Here is a 21,544-nt window from a genome sequence, read left to right on the forward strand (position 1 = left end):
GGCCCATATATATTTAACTATTCCTATGTCATAAGGATCAACAAAAACAAGTGGAACACCAATTTTATATTTTAATAACCAAGTCAAGAATGTTTTACAGAAAATATATAGCTCAAAACACAAAACATTTCATGATTTTTGTTAAATGATCAATTTAACAGAGACAACCTTAAAAGTATTTATTTGCAAATGTATAGTAACTTTTTTTTTTACAAACAAAAAAAGCCTTTTTCAGAAAAAAATGTTTATATGCATATTGTTGCTGTCCAATTTTTAATTTACTATATAATCCGAAACAAATAGATGAACAAAAATAGACTTTAGATGTTTTTTTTTCTGTAATTAAACAAAATTTGCATTTTTTGACAGCAATAATATAACACATAGCATTACAATATATACATATACATATTATAAATATAATATATTTTATATTTAAGCACAGCACAGGTTTTTGGTACATTAGTCACACAAATACATCACACAAATAGAAGAACCTGCGAAAACAAAGTTATTTTATAAAAATATATATATATATATATATTTTATGGAACCCAAAAAAAAAGTCACATATCAAAACCAGCAAACTTTCCACCCTCAGGAATTTAATAAACTATTAAATAAAGTCGCTGCCATAAACAATATCTCGCTATTGTCCTTTAAAAGAAAAAAGTAGCCAAAAGCTGCACTCACTGATTAGCGAGCTAATTTGTGTAATGGTTTCTGCTCATTTAACCAAACAGAGGAGCTAACAAAAGCTATCATAGCTAGCGAATGTGAGACTTAGCTAATTTGTTTAGCTAGTCCTAATGTTAATTTCAAATATGGCTATATTCACAGGCCATGCTAGCGCTGTTAGCCTGTTAGCTATATTAGCTAGCATTTCTTTTTTACATTTTTTACTTTACTTCCCACTGCACACTCAACTTTTTACATGTAATGCTTTTCCTTTTATTATTCAAATGTTGACACTGAACATTTAGCTTAGCTAACAATAGCTCAAAAGATATCTGTACCACATTTTTAACTAATAAAATTATCTCCATCTTTGGTTAGCTAACTGTACTGTCTCAAACTCAATGTTTAGTTTCTTCTTATGTTTTCATTGTTGTACCTCTACAAACATTTATTAAATGTTTATAGTTTGAACACAATGAACCGCTCAATATTATTTTGACCAATGTTCTTTTTGCACGTTTTATATATTTTAGTATTTTTTAGTAAGTCCCGTCACCACCCCCAGTTGTACGCTCTATATAAACTGAAAATAAAACATTAAGGCACAATTTTACCCATACCTCTTCTTGCTGCATTAAACTGAGATGCCAGTGTATATGATTGGAACAGATTTGAACATCCTAAAGCATTTGAATTCACCGTTTCCAATTACAAGTGGGAAATTAGCTCGCTAATCCTTTAAAATCATTCTTTTACAGTACTTCCTCTTAAAATGTCTTCACATTTCAACACCAGAACACCATTTTTTTAATGGCAGGTTTGTAACTGCATCTGCAATGTTTATCTTCTCTTCGTGCCGCCAAAACCTGAAGGAGAAAGAAAATGACAGATTACACATCTTTAAGACACTATTTTGGCAATAAGTAATTAGTCATCTGCTGCATGCATTTTAACTTGAGTGACAGCCCATTCTTATGCCTCCTCTGACACATGTGAAGTCAGCCACCGCCTCTTTTTGAACTGTTGCTGATGCAGCAGTGCCGAGTACCATCACTCAGAGCACACTCGGAGGAAAGTGCAGCGACTCGGTTCTGATACACACAGATGCAGCCTTGTGCTGATCGACATCACCCTAGAAGTGATGAGGGGAAAAGAGCGCCATCTAGCCACCCGGAGAGAGCAAGGCCAATTGTGCTCTCTCAGGGCTCCGCCAGCTGATGACAAGCCACATTTACTTTCACTGTGTTATAGTATCACTGACAGTTGGCTGTGGAATATTTAGCCATGAGGACTTGTTGCACAAGTGGCATCCTATCACTATTGTTGTTTACCTGAGGCAGTGCGAGTTCCAGAGCTGGTGCTGGGTGCAGGAGGAGTGCTGTAGTACGAAGGTCTAGCCGTGCCCATTGGAGGCTGACGCCTACAATCAAAAATAAACGGACCAATGTGTTACAGTCTGCCACAACAAATTCACGCCACAGAATGCTGCTACTGTTTTTATCTATGCTAAGTTAAACACTATCAGAAACCACATATTTAAGCCTGCAGTTAGCATCATGCTAACTGATGTACATTAGCATGAGCAAACTACATATTACACAGTTTGTTATCGATTATTTACGTATATCTGCTTATAAATGCTTTTTGAGCGTTTGTAGACTAGAATGTCTTATTGACAGTGTGCATATATGTGTGACATTTGAACTTCCTGTAGGCTCTCTTTAGAGGAGGTGTGAAGTAAGTGTGTGTGCTCATGTGCACATGCACACAAAGCCTATAGTAAAATGCTGACCATTAGTAAGGAAGCATATGATCAAAACCTTAACAGGAATCAGAAAATATGAATATTATATAAGACCAATTGGTACTTTTGGCAGTGTGAGCAGCGTGCCAAGTCCTGCTGGAAAATGAAATCCGCATCTCCATTAAAGTTGCCAGCAAAGAAAAGCATGAAGTGCTGTAAGATTTTGTGGGAAAACAAAACTGCACTGACTTTAGACTTGATAATAAAACACAGTGGATCAACACCAGCAGATGACATTTCTCCAAACCATCACTGATTGGTGGAAACATGAATCTGCTTCCTTGATTTACAAATGAAATGTAAAATTTACTGATGATCAGTGATGGTTTGGAGAGACATGTGTTTTATCAAATCCAAAGTCAGCGCAGTGTTTTCTCTGAAAATCGGACAACTTTGACAACTTTTTTTTGGAAATGCAGATTTCATTTTCCAGCAGGACTTGGCACACTGCCCACACTACCAAAAGTTCCAATTGATCTTATATAAAGAAATAAACACTAAAAATAGATTACTCTGAGTAATACATCTATATAATGAGTTTCACGTTTTGAACTAAATTACTGAAATAAAGTAACTTTTCAATGACATTCAATTTTTTTGACATGCACTAGTATAATGCAATCTTTGGGTTATAAAAATCTCTACTAACCTCTGACTGCCAAACAGGTATCCCAGCACCCCACCAGTGCCCATTCCAGTCCAGAATCCACCTCCTCCTAAGCCGCTCTGGCGGGAGGAAAATCCAGTCCCTGCAGTCTGAGGTCTAGTGTAGGAGTCCGAAAATCCATATTTGGGCCCGGAGAAACCATAACCTTGCCCAGAGGAACCGCAACTTGGTCCAGAGGAGTCGAAACCAGAAGAATTAGCTGAAAACACATGAACGTTTCATGTCATACAAAAAGTGCTTTACTACAAAGGTGCAACAATGAGTTACTTGAGGTACTTGAGATCTGATTGAGATTTTTTATGGCTGTGTGAACATGCTAAATTTAAATCACTTTCATATGTGGTCCTAAATCGGATACGTATCTGATTCATGAAAATGCGCCAAGAGCCAAATCAGATCTGAGTAAAAAATCAGTTTGGAGCAATGTGGCTTGTAATGTGAACGTAGCAAACGTAATGAAATTTTAAACTGGTGAAAAGCTTATGCATATAACTTGTGGTTAGTGTACCTGTGTAGTCCGGCTTAAACCCGGGCGGTGGAGGGCCCGTGTTGCTGTAGTCACCGCTCCAGGCTCCAGTGGACCCATCTCCTCCTTGGAAACCCTGGTGGCCATGGGTGGGATTGCACAGGAATATCTTGTAGACGCCATACGCCAGCAACAGGAAGAGTGCGATAACGATTAAACCCCCAGCACCCTCACCTGACGATCCACCCTGCTGATAATATCCACCACCACTGTGACCCTTATCTTGGAAGAAACTGGAAGCAAAACCGGCGAACCCTGAGGACCCAGAAGAGCCACGGGAGCCCTGGTGCTGCTTGCCCTCTGCTGTGAGCTCCAGAGTGTACTCAAGACCGCAGGAGCCCTGCAGAATGTACGCGTCATCAGGACTGTTAAAACCTTCACACGACACCTCCACCCGACCGAACCGGTACCAGTTATCCATATCTGCCTTACATTCCCACTGCAGAGTGGGGGGAAAAAGAGAGAGAAAGAGGGGTTCAGTTTATCAGAATTTCATTTTGAACTTTATTTATTTAATCTTTAATCTAAAATGTTCTCTCACACCTGCACATCCACCCCATCCCATCCTTTATTCTGACACTGGACCACCTCTGGGACAAAAGAGCCACAGCCAGCAGTTCCTCCGACACACTGCAGCTGAGGAATGGGGCTGGTGCGGCGCGCGGCGGTGTAGCGTCCCTTATAGAGCGTCAGGACCTGGACGTCACGCAGCAACACCGCACCTATAAAAATTATCAAAAAATTTTATCAGATTAATCAGGACAATATTCTGTGATTATACCACAGTTAGTTCTGTCCCTGCACTGTGATTGGCCGAGAGGCGTACTATGAGAGCCATTATCAGCCGGTAATGCACTGTAACCGAATCTCTGTTGTATCATGTATTACTCCACCAAAACCTGAAGTAGGTCCACACCTCATTCGTAGAATCCGAAGAGCCCTGACATTTCAAATGAGGCATTAGCAGCCGGCCGCTATATTGAAGGAGTCAACAAGGAGGCCCCAGTGCATTTATTTACACTGAGGAAGGTGTATAATATGCCATACCTTATGCCTGTCTTTGTGAAAGAGCATAATCTAAAGTTGTGATTATTATAGGTGTATTAAACACCTTCATCTGTGTAAATAAATGCACTGAGCGCTGGCTGCTATGCCAGGAGGAAATCTATGCGGTATCTATGTAAATATGTCTATGACATTATTAGTAAAGTAATGGCGGCGCCCGGAGATTTACCTGCACTACGGGAAGTAAACAGTGTTTTTAATAAGCTTCTTGTGCACCTTTAAAGTTATTAATGCCTCGTTTTAAATGTTAGAGCTTTCTGGATTCTATCAATGAGGTGTGGTGATACTTTGAGCCTGGATAACGGTGTAAAAATCAATTTATCAGGGGCAAAATATGCCGTTATAAAGAGTGCTGGGCCAAAAAGCACAAAATTACTGGATCTTAGAAAGCTGCGGGAGAACAGCCGTGTGCTATTCAACAAAGGTTAGTAACGTTACTCTTTATCATGTTTTACTACACTAAAAGTCTTTAAATGTGTAGTTTCACTGTTTAATGGTGATTTTCTTTACAACACGCTAATACAAAAACGCTAGTAGTTTGTCTCAGTAGCTAGCTTGCTAGCTAACTTTCCCGTTCCACCTTAAATGGTGCAACAGGTGGCAGAAACTCAACAGTTAAGGTGGAATGAAAAAATATAATTAAATAAACGCTAATTGTCCTCAAAAAGGAATTAAGAAATGGACAATAATAATTAATTGCTGCAGCACCTGTCCCTTTCTAAAGACATACGGTGCCCTAAATGTAGGTTGATTCAATGTCAGAATATACCATTAAGTGATGATTTCTATTAGGAAAAGTTAAATAATAAAGTTTTTTTTATCATCAACCTTAAAAGATGCGAAAAAAATAACGTAACTAAAGAAACTAGACGTTTATTGGATATATTTAATATAAACTAAGCTAATATTTGAACTGTAATTATGATCGCACAGAATTTATCAATAAATACGTGCTCAAAAACCCAGTATGCACACTTCAGCTTGCCATTCCACCTTAAAAACAAACAACAGAGGCGTTCATTTAAGATAAAACTGAAGAGTTTTAAACGTTTCACAGGTCGCTGTGCGGGTAAGGGGTGTATAATGAGCGTTACTGTGCTGTTATTATATAACAGTAGATAATGATATAAATCAGAGTAATTATCATACTGTAACTTACCATTATTCCAGCAGTATAGGCCGGGCAGGAAGAGGTTCAGCAGGAGAAAGAGAAAGATCTGTTTCTCCATGTTTAAACTGGCGTTTCTGCTTCTAAACAGGCCTGGAGAAGTGCTGCTCAAGTTTGTGACTCGGTTTAAAAGCTGCAGAAGTTTTAATCGACGCTGATTCAGTGAAATCCTGATGTAATCTGATGTAAACAGCTCTAAAACACACGTCTCCACTTCCTCTTCCTCACCGCTGCAGCCCGGAGCTCAGCGCTGCTCAGCGACGCCCTTACCGAGGCGGAAGCCGCCAGTAGAGCGCAGGGCGCGTCCCAAACGGCAGGCTGCTCACTATGTAGTGCACTATGAAGGGCTCAATTGCATTTCACCACTTAGCCTTGGATCTCTGTTTTGCGCGTGCGCTTCAAGGGATAGGGGTCCTGATTCTTGTTAAGTTCGAGGTGTAGGGTAAAGCGTTAGAGCTTCATGGCTCTTCAAACAGAGAATTTTCAGAGAAACACTGAAAACAGGGGACTGAGAATCACTGGCACGATGGCGGCACAACAAGCGCCCAAATTAAGCAACAAATGTAAATATTTTTCTTGTTAAATGTGACGATAACCGCTATAATACAACAATTTAATGTGTATTTTCAGTGTTTTATGGCAATTTTCTACATAACAAGCTTAAACTAAAATTCTGGTAGTTTATCTCAGTAGCTAGCTAGCTATTTTTTCCTTTTTTTATAATTTTTTATCATTTTGTAAAAGAAAATATTCAGAAATTCGAGTCGATCAGCCGTGAATTAGTATTCATGGCCTCGCCCACCTTGCCTCGTGACTGCCCACAGGCAGCGCTGAAACCACTCAGCCAGGTAAGTCTTGTCAGATAGGAGCTAACAGCGCTGGCCAGCATGGCCGCTCGTTCCTGTGTTATTTGTGCAAATAACACATCAGTGTAATATAATTTGCGCAGTAATTCAGAGCTAAGGAAAGCTTAGGATTTGTCTATGGAACACCACCAGCAAAGTACAGTTTAGATAGGTAGGTGTGTGTTTAAAAAAAATCCACTCCGGGGCAGAATTTTACTTTTTCAACCTGGACTGCCCACCTCTGTGTGTAAGATACTACGTTTACATAGGATCTCCGGTGTATTTGCAGTTTTACAGAGACTAGGTAATTTAGCAGGGCATTATTACACATGTTGTAAAGTAACATACGACATTGCGAAGACTGTTTTTAGTGTAAAAATGTCTTTATTTTAAAACATTTTTAACTGTTTCTAACAGTGCTGTTAGCCAATCAGAGGCGAAATGTTTGCTAAATCTTACTTTTAATGCATTATTTTGGATGAAATATAATGGAAAATGTTCTCGTTAATTGCTTGACAGTCAAATGGTGAGTATTTTCAAATGTATAAGTATGGGTAGCCTGGTAGGGTAGAAAGTTTTGTCCACAGGTTTGTCAGAGGTGCGCATCATCTGGTTCAGCGATGAGACCAGAAGGGGTTAAATATGGTAATCCCAACTGGGTTCCAGTTACAACACATGTAAAAACCCACTCAGAGCCCACCATGCCCTATTCCAACAGATGCCAACCCTGCCCAGGTTCCACCCATGTGAGACACACATGAGAATTCTGATTGGGTATGAACTCCCTATGAGCTACTGCATGATTCAGCAGGGGGTGCTGCTGGTATAGGAAATGGGGAAGTCAGTTCTTGCTGTATCCCAATGCAGTTTATAGTGGTGTGTAATTGCAGTCAATAAATAGTGATGTGTGTGTGTGTGTGTGTGTGTGTGTGTGTGTGTGTGTGTGTGTGTGTGTGCAATGATTTACAGACAGCAACAGGAAACTAGTGCTGCTGCAGTACCAGCAAACAGTTCTTATCAGTGTTTAAAATACCCCCCCTATACACAAACACACACATTAACTTAGATAAAGAGAGAGAGTTTACATTACTGTGGGAGACTGAGGTCAAAAGTCTTTTGATCATGTGATTAGAGTTTTGACACTGATGTTGAGATAAGTGAAGTGAAACCGGAGCTCTTTGGATTAAGCGGTTTGAGGCGTCACTTTAAACTTCAGAGCTGAAGGGAATAGTTTACATCAGCACTCCGGCAGCAATGTGAGTAACTTCTGTTTTACTATGAACAGCAGCAGTAGGTTATCAGTAGCATGCTTGTAACTGGATGAAACTGAGTGTTTAGTTACTTAAAATTGGTTTCTGGACATGGATGGGCAGCCTGGTGGCCTGATGGTTAGCAGGTATGCCTCTCAGTGCTGGGGGTCTTGGGTTTAAGTCCCTACCTGGGTGAAAGGAATTTTCCCTGGGTGGAATTCCCATGACCTTCTTGTGTCTACGTAGGCTACGTTCACATTACAAGCCACATTGCTCAAATTCGAGGTCGCCTTCCTCCACCAACAATAAAATAACTCATATTTGAGAGACGATTCGTAGCTTTATAAAGGAAAATGGATGCGTTAGCAGCTCATATGTGGAGCATCTTTTGCTGGAGTGGAGAAACAGCAAACAGCTGGTCTGAAGTTCATGCTCAGGTCGAGGAGGTGAAAAAAATGGCCAGGGGGTTTGCTTTTGCTGTTTTTTTTTATGAAAGTGACTCAAATCTGATTAGAAAAACTCAGATTTGGCATGTTCACACAGGCATGAATAACTAAGATCTGAACCACACTGAGCAAAAAAATCAGATTTGAGTCATTTCAGACTGGTAATGTGAACATAGCCAAAGAGACCATTTTAATCAAATACTGCCCTGGTTTGTTTCAGTACCTTGTTTGTAACGTGGTTAAACTGAGTGTATAGTTATATAATATTGTGGCCAAAACAATCCCATAGGAAATACATTAAAATATGTCCGCAAACCTTTGATTAAACTTCAAAAAAAAAAAAAAACTTCTCAACAGATCAATTTTTTGAGCTAAAACCAAAAAATCTGAGGTAAGATTATGAGCTATATAGTATGTTTATGCTTTAGGCTTTTTGAACCGATCCAACTTTTGTAAAAATGATTTTTTTTTGTAAAATCATCTTGCAGTCCTCCAGTCATTTTTGGTTGAGCCTGAATACTAAGTGTGTTGGATTATGTGGTTATTGTAAAATTGCAGCATCTAATGCCGAACCACTTTTTAAAGACCTTTACTCTAAGCTTGGGCCTAATCTTGGTGTGGAAATAAATCTTTTTGGTTGAATTCCAGGTACTATTAAGTACCAAATAGGTTTGGAATGACTGTAAAGTAAGTAGTTCATCTATGTGTTTAAATAGGAATAGGTATGGTTTGTTCTCACAATGAGGGGAGATAACGTAAACCACGTGATTTATGTGTGCACATAGTGTAAACATTATGATCTGAGCAATAAAGGAGACGGCAAGTTAAGCCCATGACCTGAATCGACCTGAAATTACTCAGAGATACCGGAGTAAAAAAAATGATCAATAAAGGTGGTTAATAGATTAGCAGATGAGCAGATGATTAAATATATTTAAGATCTTGGGATGTTTTCATGTTCATACAGTCCTGTGTAGATATCGTAAGTAGAAACCAGGCCATTACTGTTAAGACTTTAAGATAAGAGTCAGTAGGTCATTAGATAGTGAAGGATCCACACATAACATATCAGTTATATATTTATTAAATCTTTCCTGTATCTTCCTCTTTAATAGGGAAGGCAACTGTGGAGTTCCTCTGGACCTGTTCCTCCACATCTCTCTTGTTCCATCTGTAAGTTTTAAACTGAATTTAATGTGTCTATTATAGAACATTCAATTTCTTGTTTTTTTGTGAACACTGACCTGTTGAATGATCAGATTCATCCTGAAATCTGTTTTTCTAGTATATTAAAAATGTATAAAATATATATTTCACACCATCTATGCACCCTTTAGTTTTTAAAAGGAAACCCAAGCATCACTAAGGAACAGCCTGCCCACAGTATGATTCTACCACCACCATGCTTCACTGTTGCGATGGTGTTTGTTTGTTTATGAACGGATTAGCGTGAAATTGACCATTTAAATTGTCTCGTGTGGACATTTTTTAACCCAGTACACTTAGACCTTGGTCACTTTAAGCATCTTGATGATCTGGATTGTATCTTGATTAGGCCAAGCCACGTAAAAACACAAGTGTAAACGCACCCAAGACATATTTAAGACAGATACAAATCCAAATCCAGAGATTCCAGAGATTCTAAGACTAATTTGTGTGTGTTTTTTTGTTTCCTCTCTCTCTCAGGTGTGCATCATAGCGATACTGTCATTCGTTCAACACAGAGAGAAGACACAGCCCTTTGAGGAACGGTTCCCCTACCTCAGAGGGCGATTCGGATTTGTTGTGTGAGTCACACACACACACACACACACACACACACACACACACACATTGCATGCGTACCAGTGACTCAGTATACACTGGCCTTTAGAGTTTAAAATATGTATTTCGTCTGCACATCTGCCCACATTATGATTCTACCACCACCATGCTTCACTTTTGGTATGGTGTGTGTTGAAGAATATATTAATTATCTGAACTCTCTACTCCTTACATTTTAAAAATAGCCTATTTCATTTCAGCTTCTTTTTATTCTGGCTTCTCCTCGTTCAAAAAAAAAAAACCTATCCAGATCAATCTCTCCATCCGGATAGAGTGAATCTGATTGTGATTGGATGTAGAGATATATATATAAACATATACTATTCCGACCCCCAATTGGTTTATACTGTGATCCATCACACCTGCACACGTCACCCTATTGTACTATTATGCATTGCATATACAGCTCTGGAAAAAAATTAAGAGAGAACTTCAGTTTCTGAATCAGTTTCTCTGATTTTGCTATTTATAGGTTTATGTTTGAGTAAAATGAACATTGTTGTTTTATTCTATAAACTACAGAAAACATTTCTTTCAAATTCCAAATAAAAATATTGTCATTTAGAGCATTTATTTGGCAAAAATGAGAAATGGCTGAAATAACAAAAAAATATGCAGAGCTTTCAGACCTCATATAATGCATAAGTTCATATTTATATTCATAAAGTTTTAGGAGTTCAGAAATCAATATTTGGTGGAATAACCCCGGTTGGTTTTTAATCACAGTTTTAATCATGCATCTTGGCATCATGTTCTTTCCTCCACCAGTCTTACACACTGCTTTTGGATAACTTTATGCTTTACACTCCTGGTTTAAAAATTTAAGCAGTTCAGTTTGGTTTGATGGCTTTTAATCATCCATCTTCCTCTTGATTATATTCCAGAGGTTTTCAGGTTGGTAAAATCAAAGAAACTCATCGTTTTTAAGTGCTCTCTTTTTTTTCCAGAGCTGTATATTGGGAAGTGTCATTGCCTAAGCTTTTGCATTTTTTTCCTTATGCTACATTTACTTTTACACTTTAAGTAGTATTGAAACCACTTTTACTTAAGTAAAAAGATTGAGTTGATTTTAAACCCTAGTATCTATACTTCTTCCTGAGTAATGAATGTGAATAGTTTTCACACCTTTGATAAACTCATGTATACAGTAATAAACTCAAAGTAAAAGTATAACTTTCACAGCTTCTCTGTGTTCATTTCTAATCTGTTTGCTTTGTCAGGCCTTTGGATTTTATCGGCAGTATGAGTAACCGCTGGTCCTATGGTGTTGCGTTCGGTGCCGTGACTCCCAGCGTGCTCCAACTCTTCACCGAGTCCTACACACCGTTTTCAGTTCCGGCCTGGGCCAAAGGTACCAGATAAACACCATGACCTCAGATATTTGTTAATGTTACATGATCCTTCCCTAATTTTACACAGGATCCCGGGAAGTCCACCTGCTCCATCAGCTCTGTGGTAGAGAAATGTCTAGAGCAGGGGTATTTAATTAGAATTCAGTACAGCCCAGTTAGAGAAAATTTCGTCAGTCCAAGGTCCGGACTGTCACCAATGTTAACTTGTTATGTTACGTGTTATGATTCAGTTCTATATCCTGTATGTGTGTATGACCTTGGCCATTATTGTGCTGTAGTTCATTTTTGGGGTATTAGCAAACTTCTTATAGGCCTAGATCAGGGGTGTCCAAACTCTGGCCCGCGGGCCATTTGCGGCCCGTTTCCTTTTTTGGAGCGGCTCGCGAGGTACTTTAGAAATAGAATGAACGTTGGCTCGTTGTTAATCAGGTTTTTATAATGTGAGATTCAAAGTTTGAACGCTAGGTGTCAGAAACGCGGCAAAGAGTCTAAAAGCGGAGAGAGTGCACATTTCTAGCGCAGAAAAATGGGCCAAGGAGTCTAAAAGCGGAGAGGGTGTTCAGTTGTAGCGCAGAAAAAGGGCAAAATAGTCTAAAAGTTGCCGTAATTAAGGAGTTTAATATTAAGAGACATCATGAAATGAAACATCAATTTGAAAAATCTTAGTTTACACAACACTGTCAAAGATAAAGATAGTAAGTCAAGTAAAATGGTGTGTAATTGAAAGTAATCAGGAAAATGTATTATTTAAAGTGGTATATTTCATTATTTGTTTTATTACAGTCTTTGGCCCGTGACTTCAAATATATTTCTCCTTCTGGCCCCCAACAAAAAAAGTTTGGACACCCCTGCCCTAGATCATCTTTGTGGAAAGCATACTTTTTGTATTTGTCACATCCTCAGAGAGTTCTTTGCCATGAGTTGCCATGCTGAATATCCAGTGGCCAGAATGATAGAATTGTACCCAGAACACCACATTTAACAGCCCTGTTCTACTTACTTTTGTTAGATACTGCATATTCCGTGCCTTGACTGCACACACATTGGCTGACAGTATTTTTTTAAATGTTATATCTCTGTTTGTGTGTGTGTGTTTGTGTGTTTGTGGGGTGTGTGTGTGTTGTTCAGCATTCCTGTATCTGCTGGGGGCTCTGGAGGTGGGCATGGCCTACATGCCTTTCTTCGTCTGTCTGTCAACAACCCATCGAGCGCTGGGAGGAGTCCTAGGAATACTGTACACACTGGCCTGGTAAACTCCTTTCCTTACACACACACACACACAGGCACACACAAATGACGAAAACTGTAGTGACTGTATGTGTGAACATGTGTTTGTGTGTTTATTAGGTTGATAGTGAGATTATGGGATGTTGTCACCTGTCCTGGAGGTTTGGTAGGTTAACGTCACTGTCTTTATTATGTTTGAATGGAGCTCATACTTCCTTTTATGTGAACCATAAACCAAAGTGCAGGTATCATGCTGTGTGCATGTGTGTGTGTGTGTGTGTGTGTGTGTTTATGTGTGTAGGTTCTAGGGGAATATGAGAAGATCATCCTGCAGTGGCCGTGTTTCCTGTGTTTGGCATTTCTGATGGGGCGGTTCATATATATGGTGGCGAAGGATGTCCGAATTCATTTACAGCTACAGAATGAACAGGTCTCACACACATAAACATATATACACACACACATTTGTGTCTTTGTGAGGTAGAGTCACCTGGAATAGTTATCTCAGCGTCTTTTTCATTTATTTTAGCTGTGGTGTCTAGTATGAAAGAATGCCATGTGAGCTTCATTTTAAAATAAAGACATTTTTACACTAATAACAGTCTTTGCAATGTCATATGTTACTTTACAACATGTGTAATAATGCCCTGCTAAGTGCAGTTCATCCACTGACCTAGTCTTAGAATAACTGTAAAATGCAAAATCCACCGGAGATCCTATGTAAACCTATAGTTACTTACACACAGAAGTACGTAGTCCAGATCCAGAAAGTAAAAATCCACTCCAGGGTTTTGTTGGCTGTGCCGCAGCATAGCCGCGGGTGGATTTTCACCTTTAACTAGTGTACACAGAACAGAACTGTTCTAAAAATACACTGGTATATCGATACAATTGCACTTCTGTGGTGGTGTTTTCCCTGGACAAATCCTAACCATTTGTTCCGTAGCTCTGAATTTCTGGGTATATATAAGTATAAAAACACTGATCACCGTTCATCTTACTCTCCACTACAGTTTACATCCAAGCCATTAGTGGCGCTATTATACTCCTGAATATATAAAACCTATATGGATGGACTTTTTAAATTTTAATTTAAAAGCCGTTTGACCAGTGGTAGGATGGTCCCCCCTCAAATGTGAGTCTTGGTCCTCCCAAGGTTTCTTCCTCCTCCTGCAGCTCTGAGGGAGTTTTTCCTTGCCTCCGCGCTCACTGGGGGTTCTGTATTCTGTATTTTCTAGGTTTAATGTTTTGCCTGATTCTTCTGTAATCATGTTTCTGTAAAGCTGCTTTGTGCCAACACCTGTTGTAAAAAGCGCTATACAAATAAATTTGATTTGATTTGATTTTATGTGTTATTCGCACAAATAACATGCATATACAACTCAGAGGGACTTGTTGTGTTTCACAAAGAACAAGAAAAAGTATATTTTAATAGAAGGACATCTTTAATATGAACATCATGACATTTTGTCAACGTGTAACTCCTGTGTGTGTGTGTGTGTGTGTGTGTGTGTGTGTTTGTGTGTGTGTGTGTTCTACAGGTAGAAGAGGAGAACTTTGTTCAGTCTCATCAGTTCAGATATGTACAAACTCTACTGAGACGACCTACTGGACGGTACACACACAGTTATATACACACACACACACACACACACACACACACACACACTTACACACCTGATTCTTGGATTCCCCTCCAGGTTGCTGGAGAAGACCTGGTTCCAGAGAAGGGTCTATGAATGGGATCCTTATTTCAAATTTCCTAATAGGATGATTGGCACCGCCGTGATCTCCCTTATCGGACTCTACATGGTCAGTGTGTCCCCTGTGTGTGCACCCGTGTGTGTGTGTGTGTGTGTTTCATTTTAGGTCATTCACCCAAGCGATTTGTTCAAAAAGACTGAATCAATAGCACTCTGCTCAGTCAGGAGCCTCTGTGAGGTCACCGCTAAAGTCAGGAACCAAGCTAATTTGTATGCGTGTGTGTGTGTGTGTGTGTGTGTGTGTGTATAGGTAACTCTTGGGGACTACAGGGTGAGTGGTTATATCTTCTCGATGCTGGTGTCTGTAACAGACTCTCTGGAGGAGCTGGCGCATTCCATCAACGAGACGGACAATCTGTTCTTCACCCTGCTGCCATTACTGGACGAGTTCAGCCATGTGGCATGGAGTGAGAATAATCAATCCATAATCAATCAGTTCATCTATCTATCTATTAGGGGTGTCACGACTCTCTAAATCCTCGATTCGATTTTATTTGCGGTTTTATTTTAGGGTCACGATTCGATTTGATTCTCGATTTTCTTTTTTTTTACAGCAGAGAGGCCTATGCCAGTTTTAGATTAGTCTATGGTCAGTCATTGGTTTGATTCATCAAATTTACAATATCTTATTTCAAAAGGTGGGCTTGATATAAGTGATGCAAAGTGATACAAGTGATCTGTAATACACCACATTAGGCACTAATGGTCAAATTTAAGTAATTTAATTAAGATATATATGTAATGCCATCTAGTGGCTTTTTTTGGTAGCAGCAGTGTGCACTATTAAAACAGCAATGTGCAACATAACAAAATAAATAATACAAAAATACAGGAACAGTCATGTACAAAATAATAGAACAATTAGATCCTTAACAAACTGAACTCTATCCTACTATAACAGTTAAACATGAAAAATAAGACTTTAAGACTTTTTCGGTCCCTGAGAATGACAAGTATTTTTCTTTAATAAAGATATATTATTAACTTTATCTGAGAGAAAGATGCTCCTTAAGGTACCAAAACTATTAAAATATTTGAGGCTAGACAAAACAACTGTTATTTTTTATATTTTTAAGTTTTTCTTTAAGAAGATGAGAATGTTCACATTCTCTGGAGAAAGGGCTGCTCTTTGAGCTCTTTTTGATTCAAGGCTGGAGACCATGACATAATTACGATCGATATAGATAAAATATCGAAATCGTGACACGCCTACTATCTATCTATCTATCTATCTATCTATCTATCTATCTATCTATCTATCTATCTGTCTGTCTGTCTGTCTGTGTATCTGTTTGTCTTTCTGTCTGCATAAACTACTGTACATATCCAAATGTTTGTGGACATCCTTTCTAATATAATAAGTTGCACAAGTATCACCAATAGAATAGGACTGTTTGGAGCACGTCCCCAAGCTGTACTGAGCTGTAAAGCAGTGGAACTGTTTCCTACCTTACTGTACCTCACTCTACCTCACTCTACCTCACCTTGTCACACTTTACTTCAGTCTACCAGGCCATATTTTACTCTACTTACTCTGTCTCACTCTACTTGGTACTTACCTCTACTTAAAAACAAACATGAAGTCCACATGAGTAGTGAAGCAGTGGAACTGTGATCTCTGGATGATGGTGCTCCATAAAATGAGCGGTGAAAATTCAACATTCTGACCTTACATTTGTCACTGAATGCAATTAAAACCTCAACGCAATGCTCCAAAATCTAGTAGAAATCCCTGCCTAAACAGTAGAGACAGTTACTGGATAAACTCTTTTTAAAAGCCTTGAATTGAGTAGAAATAACAAATGGACAGGTGCTCCAATACTTTTGTCTATATAGTGTATTCTATTTTATATGATATTTTACAGATAGTTTTAGAGCATTTAAATGTTTACAGATATCTGTATCTGTGTGTGTGTGTGTGTGTGTGTGTGTGTGTGTGTGTGTGTGTGCCTGTGTGTGTTTCCCAGAGGCCTGGTTTGCAACGACACTGTTCACCTCGCTGACGTCTGTTACCTACACCTTCCATGTGCTGGCGTGTTACAGGTACAGCAACTCGCTCTGCCTCACTCATAACACTTTATTTGATTAACAAATTATATTTTTTATTGATTGATTAACTGAATGTGTTGATAAAGAAAGCATATAAAAAGGCTGTGGGCAGGAGAAAGGAGCTTTTTGCCTGAAAAATACCGCAAACCCAGCTCAGCTGTTAGTGTGGTAAGTGTGTTAACACATGTTTTATTAGTTATTTTATTAGTTCTTTTTTCTTAATCTATAATCAGTAATATCCACTTCACACTTCTTCTCTCCAGGCTGCGATCACTCGCTACTCCGGCTGGCAGATAGCCTTCACACTGTGGGGTGAGTGAACCTGACAACAGATCATACCTACAGATCTAGCTTAAGTAGAGGAATCAGATCTGAGGATTACAAGCGCCACCATGTTGAATTCCAAAAAACATTTAGCTAAATGATCGAATGCCAATACTATTGGCCAATAGAGCTGTGTCCACAATTTTTGGCTACATGTTGGAGTTCAAAAACATTTGGCTTAATGTTGGAGTCCAAAAAGCATCTGATAAAGCTTGAAATCAAAAATATTTGGCCAAATAGTGGAATGCAATTACTGTTGACTGTGGTATCCAAAAATATATTGCTAAATATTTGAGTCCAAAATCATTTGGCTAAACGTTGGAGTCCAAAAACATTTGGCTAAATGTTACAGTCTAAAACCATTAGGGTAAAATTTGAGTTCAAAAATATTGGGAATACTATTGACTTTTTTGGTTAAGCATTGGAATCCAAAAACAACTGGCCAATAGAGCTGTGTCCACAATTTTTGGCTAAATATTGGAGTCCAAAAATATTTAGCAAAGTGTTGGAGTCCAAAATCATTTGGCTAAATGATGGGATGCTGATACTATTGACCAATAAAGCTGTGTCCAAACATTTTTGGCTGAATATTGGAGTCAAAAAACTTTGTCTAATTGTGGGAATGCAGATTCTGTTGGCTAATAAACTAAAAAGCAAATTTAAAGGTTTAGGGACACATGTGATCTGATTTCTGCGTGTGGGAAGCGGTTCTACTACAAACGCTATTGAAGAACAACAGTAAGCAGATTTTTCCAAACCAACTTAATGATAACACAGTGAATTCCAGCCTGGGAAACATCTCTCCGCAGGTTACCTGATCGTCCACTTTGTCCAGTTCATATTTGCGCTGCTGTTTGTGTATCTGGTGGTTCTGCCCATTCAGAAAGAAGGCTTCCTACCCTGGTTCTCCCACGTTGCCATCATACTGTGAGTCTGCCTCAGTAAAGACTGAGTTTAGACCAGTTTATGACACTCATTAAGACAGTATGAGCTTATCCCTAGTGTCTGTGACTGTCCTCAGATTAACCATCTTCATAGTGATCATCTTGGTGGTGCTGCAGGTCCTGCTGGTTCGGATCTTCTTCCTGCAGGACAAACTCTCACCAGAGGACAAAGAAAAGCCCCTCGCACTCAATAACAGGTAAATACTGTTATCATAGAGTCTACACAGTCAAGTCAGAATATTATGAACACCTCTTTGTTTCCTTGGTTACTGTCTATCTTATCAGCTCTACTCATCATACAGTATAGAATAATAGTTCTATATAATTAGAGGCTGTAGTTCTGTATCTGTTTCTCTGCATCCTTTATACATTACCCTCTTTTCACCATTCAGTTCTTCATCCTTCTGTTCAGGACCCCACAAGAAAGACCACCACAGAGCAGGTATCAAATGACACACTAATCACTGAGCCACTGATCTAACAGACACCGTGCTTCTCTCTTCTTTAGGAAGGCCTTTCACAACTTTAACTACTTCTTCTTCTTCTACAACGTCATCATGGGGCTCAGCAACTGTATCCTACGCTTGCTGAACAGCTGCATTGTGGGTACCTGGCTTGTGCCTCGGATTGACCGGACCATAATGCAGCGGGGCTATGAGTCCATGGATCCAGGTAAAATCAAAGCTGGCTAAAAACTGACAAAAGTGTCTCAAATTTTTTTTTTATATTCCTGAAATTGTGCGGACATTTGATATTTCTTGATTTACAGTGTCAAATGTGCGCTCAGAATACCTCATATAATACATGAATACTAACTGTCTAGCACAACACCACTGCTGTCTTTGGCGAAACTGCCCTTGTGTTTATAGCAGTCGTCGTAATCGTCTGTATGCATGTAGTTCTGCTAAATGCAGCCGTCTGCCGATGGTGCTGGCACTAACAGGTGGTTCAGGGAGCATGAGATAGTTCACCACAGAGTCCAGACCTTAACCCATTTGAGAATATTTAGATCTTTTTGAGACTCTACCATCATCAATGCTGCTGCAAGATCTTGGTGAAAAATTAATGCAACACTGGATTGAAGTAAAAATCTTTTTTTGTGCCAACTTTGTGAATTTTTTTCTTGTGCATCTACAGGCTATAGGACGTGGATAGGGATGATCATGGCCGATCATTACCATAGCAACCCAGTTATGGTCTGTTTCTGCCACCTGCTGCTCAGTCGGACTCTGGAACGGCAGGCATCGGCCAACCCTTACTCACAGTTCAACAGCAGAGGTCAGAACAACTGTTTACCGTCAGTTCTGTCCACTTTGCTTTGTGCTACAGACGCAGACAAAAATGTTGCTACCCCTCAGTTAAATACCTGCTGAGAGGATCTGAAGTCTCATTGACAGTTTCAGGAATCATTTGATTGCAGTGATTGCCATAAAAGATTGTGCAACAAAATATTAAGTTGTGGATACCATAATTTCTGTCCAGGCCTGTTTAATGAGTTAAAATAATTCTGTTGAAGCATGATTGAAAAGCAATGTCTGTTTTTCATTTGTTTCTTTTTTTTTTTTTAGCATTTTTATTTATTATTACTTTTGTCAGATTCAAGTTATTTCTGTGATCGTTGTGGGTTTTTCTTTCATTAACCGAGGAGTACCAACACTTGTAAAAGGGAAACTTCATATTTTTTTTAGACTTGTTTGAGATGAGCTTGTTCTGAGGTGGGGTGTGGTGATAAACTGTGGTTCTCTGTATGATAATATTCCTTGTAACTGTGGTAAAATCACTGTAGTATTCACAGATGGCGAATAATTTCTTGTCTTCCCCAGACAATGGTCCAACCGGGGGCAGAGTCCGTGTGCGCTGGCTCCTATTCTACACCCTCCTGAAAAACCCCAAACTCATCCTGCTTAGGAAACGGCGAAGTTCCACCCCTAAAGACCCTCTGGCCATCGCCCGGGCCATGACCTCTATGGTCAAAAACCCGTGACCATCGGGAGAAAAGGCTGTGGTGGATTTTTAGGGTTTTTGGGCGAATGACTCCATACAGTCTACAGCTTCCATCAGCGCTATCTACTGGATAGAGTTCAATGTGCAACCTCTACTGCTGTCCAGATCATTTTGGGGTGGTGTTCCAGTCAAAACACAGAGTGACACTTTATCAGAAACCCTTCGCTTATACCTTCTTAGGTACTTATGTATTCCCTGTTACGTCTGTGCCGAGTACAGACCACTTCCATCAATAATGTCTAGACAGCAGTGGACCCTGGCTGGTTCAAACTGGTTAAGCTGGTAGAGCAGTCCAGCTCTTGACCAGTATAGAGTATGTTTAATGGTTTAGCTGGTCTACAAGCACTATAATCTATAATCTATAGTCTATAATCAACCTGAACCAAAGCTAGATATCCAGCTTGACCAAGAATTGCAGCCTATATAAGAACATTATAAGAACGTTTAGCAACATCTAAAACGTTAAAACGTTTCTAAAATGTTAAATAAATTATTTTTAGAACATCCAGAAAATGTGACAGGTTGAACATTGCAAGAATGTTAATGATAACATTAAAAAAATGTTCTACAAACCAAAAAAAAATAATTGGGACCAAATGAAAGAAACAGCACAACCAGCATCGCTTAGCTAGTCTACCAGTGTGAAAAGCAAGACCAAGATTGTCGACTAGCATCACCCCAGCTAACAGAGAACATTATAAGAACGTTTAGCAGCGTTTTGAAGAAGTTCCAGGAAGGTTAGCTGGTAACGCTACATTACCACAACAAAAAAATTAAAACACAAGTGTTGTTGCAGCGAGATTACTGGAACTGGGCCAAAATCAAATGCAGCGTACACCATTCTGGTCAAGAGCTGGTTAACCAGTATAGACTATGTTTGGCCTGGATGACCAGCTTTTCAACCAACCTGATAATCAAAGACCACTTAGACTGTCTGAAACCAGTTACCAGCAGAAGCTGGTCTTGAGATGTTTTTTAAGCAGGGTGTTTATATATAGAGTGTGTAAATGAGTGTGTAAGTGAGTGAGTAAAGCACTGTTTAACTGGTAAATAAAAACATTTTCTCCACTTTTTGTGTCTTAATGAGTTATAGACTTAAAGTCTAGGCTTAGTCAAAGGTTTCTACGGCCAGTTAAAATGAAAACACAAAATGTTAAAATCAATAGCAAAGTGACAGTTTGTGATTCAGTTTTTAGCAGAGACAGTGCTAAACTTTCAGAGTAAAAAGGCAAATGCAAAGTCAAGATTAATCATCTGCTGGTGATTTACTTTTTATTTTTCCAATTTTAGTTGTTTCATCTCTGCCCCTCACAATCGGATTTTCAGGAAAAATCAAGAAAAATATTTTCTGATTTTTCAATTTTTTTGCATTTTGCAAGGATTATAGCATCAGATTTGTGTTACAAGATACAAAAATTGACAAATCTGAAAATCGATAGATGATTATAGAAAAACTTTTAATTTTTCTTGAAATTCTTGACATTTTCCAAAGAAATTAAAAACTATAGAATTGAAAAATTGGATGAAAACCCAGTCTACTGAATGTAAAAAAATAATGATTAAGTTTTTTTTTTTTACCAAATTTTCTATTTTTAAATTTTGCTTGAA

At 38.8% G+C, this 21,544-nt stretch overlaps 2 protein-coding genes across 2 annotated transcripts; one reads left to right on the plus strand and one right to left on the minus strand.

Annotated features, from left to right (window-relative positions):
- Positions 1 to 56: 56 nt before the first annotated feature.
- Positions 57 to 6,172, minus strand: saraf (store-operated calcium entry-associated regulatory factor). Its single transcript, XM_022681705.2, has 6 exons — positions 5,900 to 6,172; positions 4,219 to 4,397; positions 3,658 to 4,114; positions 3,132 to 3,348; positions 2,010 to 2,098; positions 57 to 1,544 (listed from the first exon to the last, which is right to left on the minus strand). Exons 1-6 carry the CDS (start codon positions 5,967 to 5,969, stop codon positions 1,519 to 1,521), a joined length of 1,038 nt encoding a protein of 345 aa, XP_022537426.2. The 5' UTR covers positions 5,970 to 6,172; the 3' UTR covers positions 57 to 1,518.
- A 1,678-nt stretch (positions 6,173 to 7,850) lies between these two features.
- On the plus strand, positions 7,851 to 21,004 carry stra6l (STRA6-like). Its single transcript, XM_022681709.2, has 18 exons — positions 7,851 to 8,009; positions 9,565 to 9,622; positions 10,136 to 10,236; positions 11,494 to 11,624; positions 12,754 to 12,874; positions 12,973 to 13,018; positions 13,154 to 13,282; positions 14,394 to 14,467; positions 14,553 to 14,664; positions 14,866 to 15,022; positions 16,583 to 16,658; positions 16,751 to 16,832; positions 16,928 to 16,976; positions 17,798 to 17,915; positions 18,010 to 18,129; positions 18,441 to 18,604; positions 19,070 to 19,210; positions 19,756 to 21,004. Coding segments are annotated over exons 1-18 (1,842 nt in total). The 5' UTR covers positions 7,851 to 8,007; the 3' UTR covers positions 19,917 to 21,004.
- Positions 21,005 to 21,544: the final 540 nt, after the last annotated feature.

Source organism: Astyanax mexicanus, chromosome 25, assembly GCF_023375975.1.
Source record: "Astyanax mexicanus isolate ESR-SI-001 chromosome 25, AstMex3_surface, whole genome shotgun sequence".
In the NCBI taxonomy this organism is placed as follows: Eukaryota; Metazoa; Chordata; class Actinopteri; order Characiformes; family Acestrorhamphidae; genus Astyanax; species Astyanax mexicanus.

What these genes read in the sequence shown, in the direction of transcription:
- saraf (XM_022681705.2), bottom strand. Translation starts at nt 5,969, where the DNA reads ATGGAGAAACAGATCTTTCTCTTTCTCCTGCTGAACCTCTTCCTGCCC. An exon ending in GGGATGGGGTGGATGTGCAG is followed by an intron (nt 4,115 to 4,218) that starts GTGTGAGAGAAC and finishes CCCACTCTGCAG; the next exon opens with TGGGAATGTAAGGCAGATAT. An exon ending in TACCTGTTTGGCAGTCAGAG is followed by an intron (nt 2,099 to 3,131) that starts GTTAGTAGAGAT and finishes TTTTGATTGTAG; the next exon opens with GCGTCAGCCTCCAATGGGCA.
- stra6l (XM_022681709.2), top strand. An exon ending in AGTTCCGGCCTGGGCCAAAG is followed by an intron (nt 11,625 to 12,753) that starts GTACCAGATAAA and finishes TGTGTTGTTCAG; the next exon opens with CATTCCTGTATCTGCTGGGG. An exon ending in CCAGCTCAGCTGTTAGTGTG is followed by an intron (nt 16,833 to 16,927) that starts GTAAGTGTGTTA and finishes TCTTCTCTCCAG; the next exon opens with GCTGCGATCACTCGCTACTC.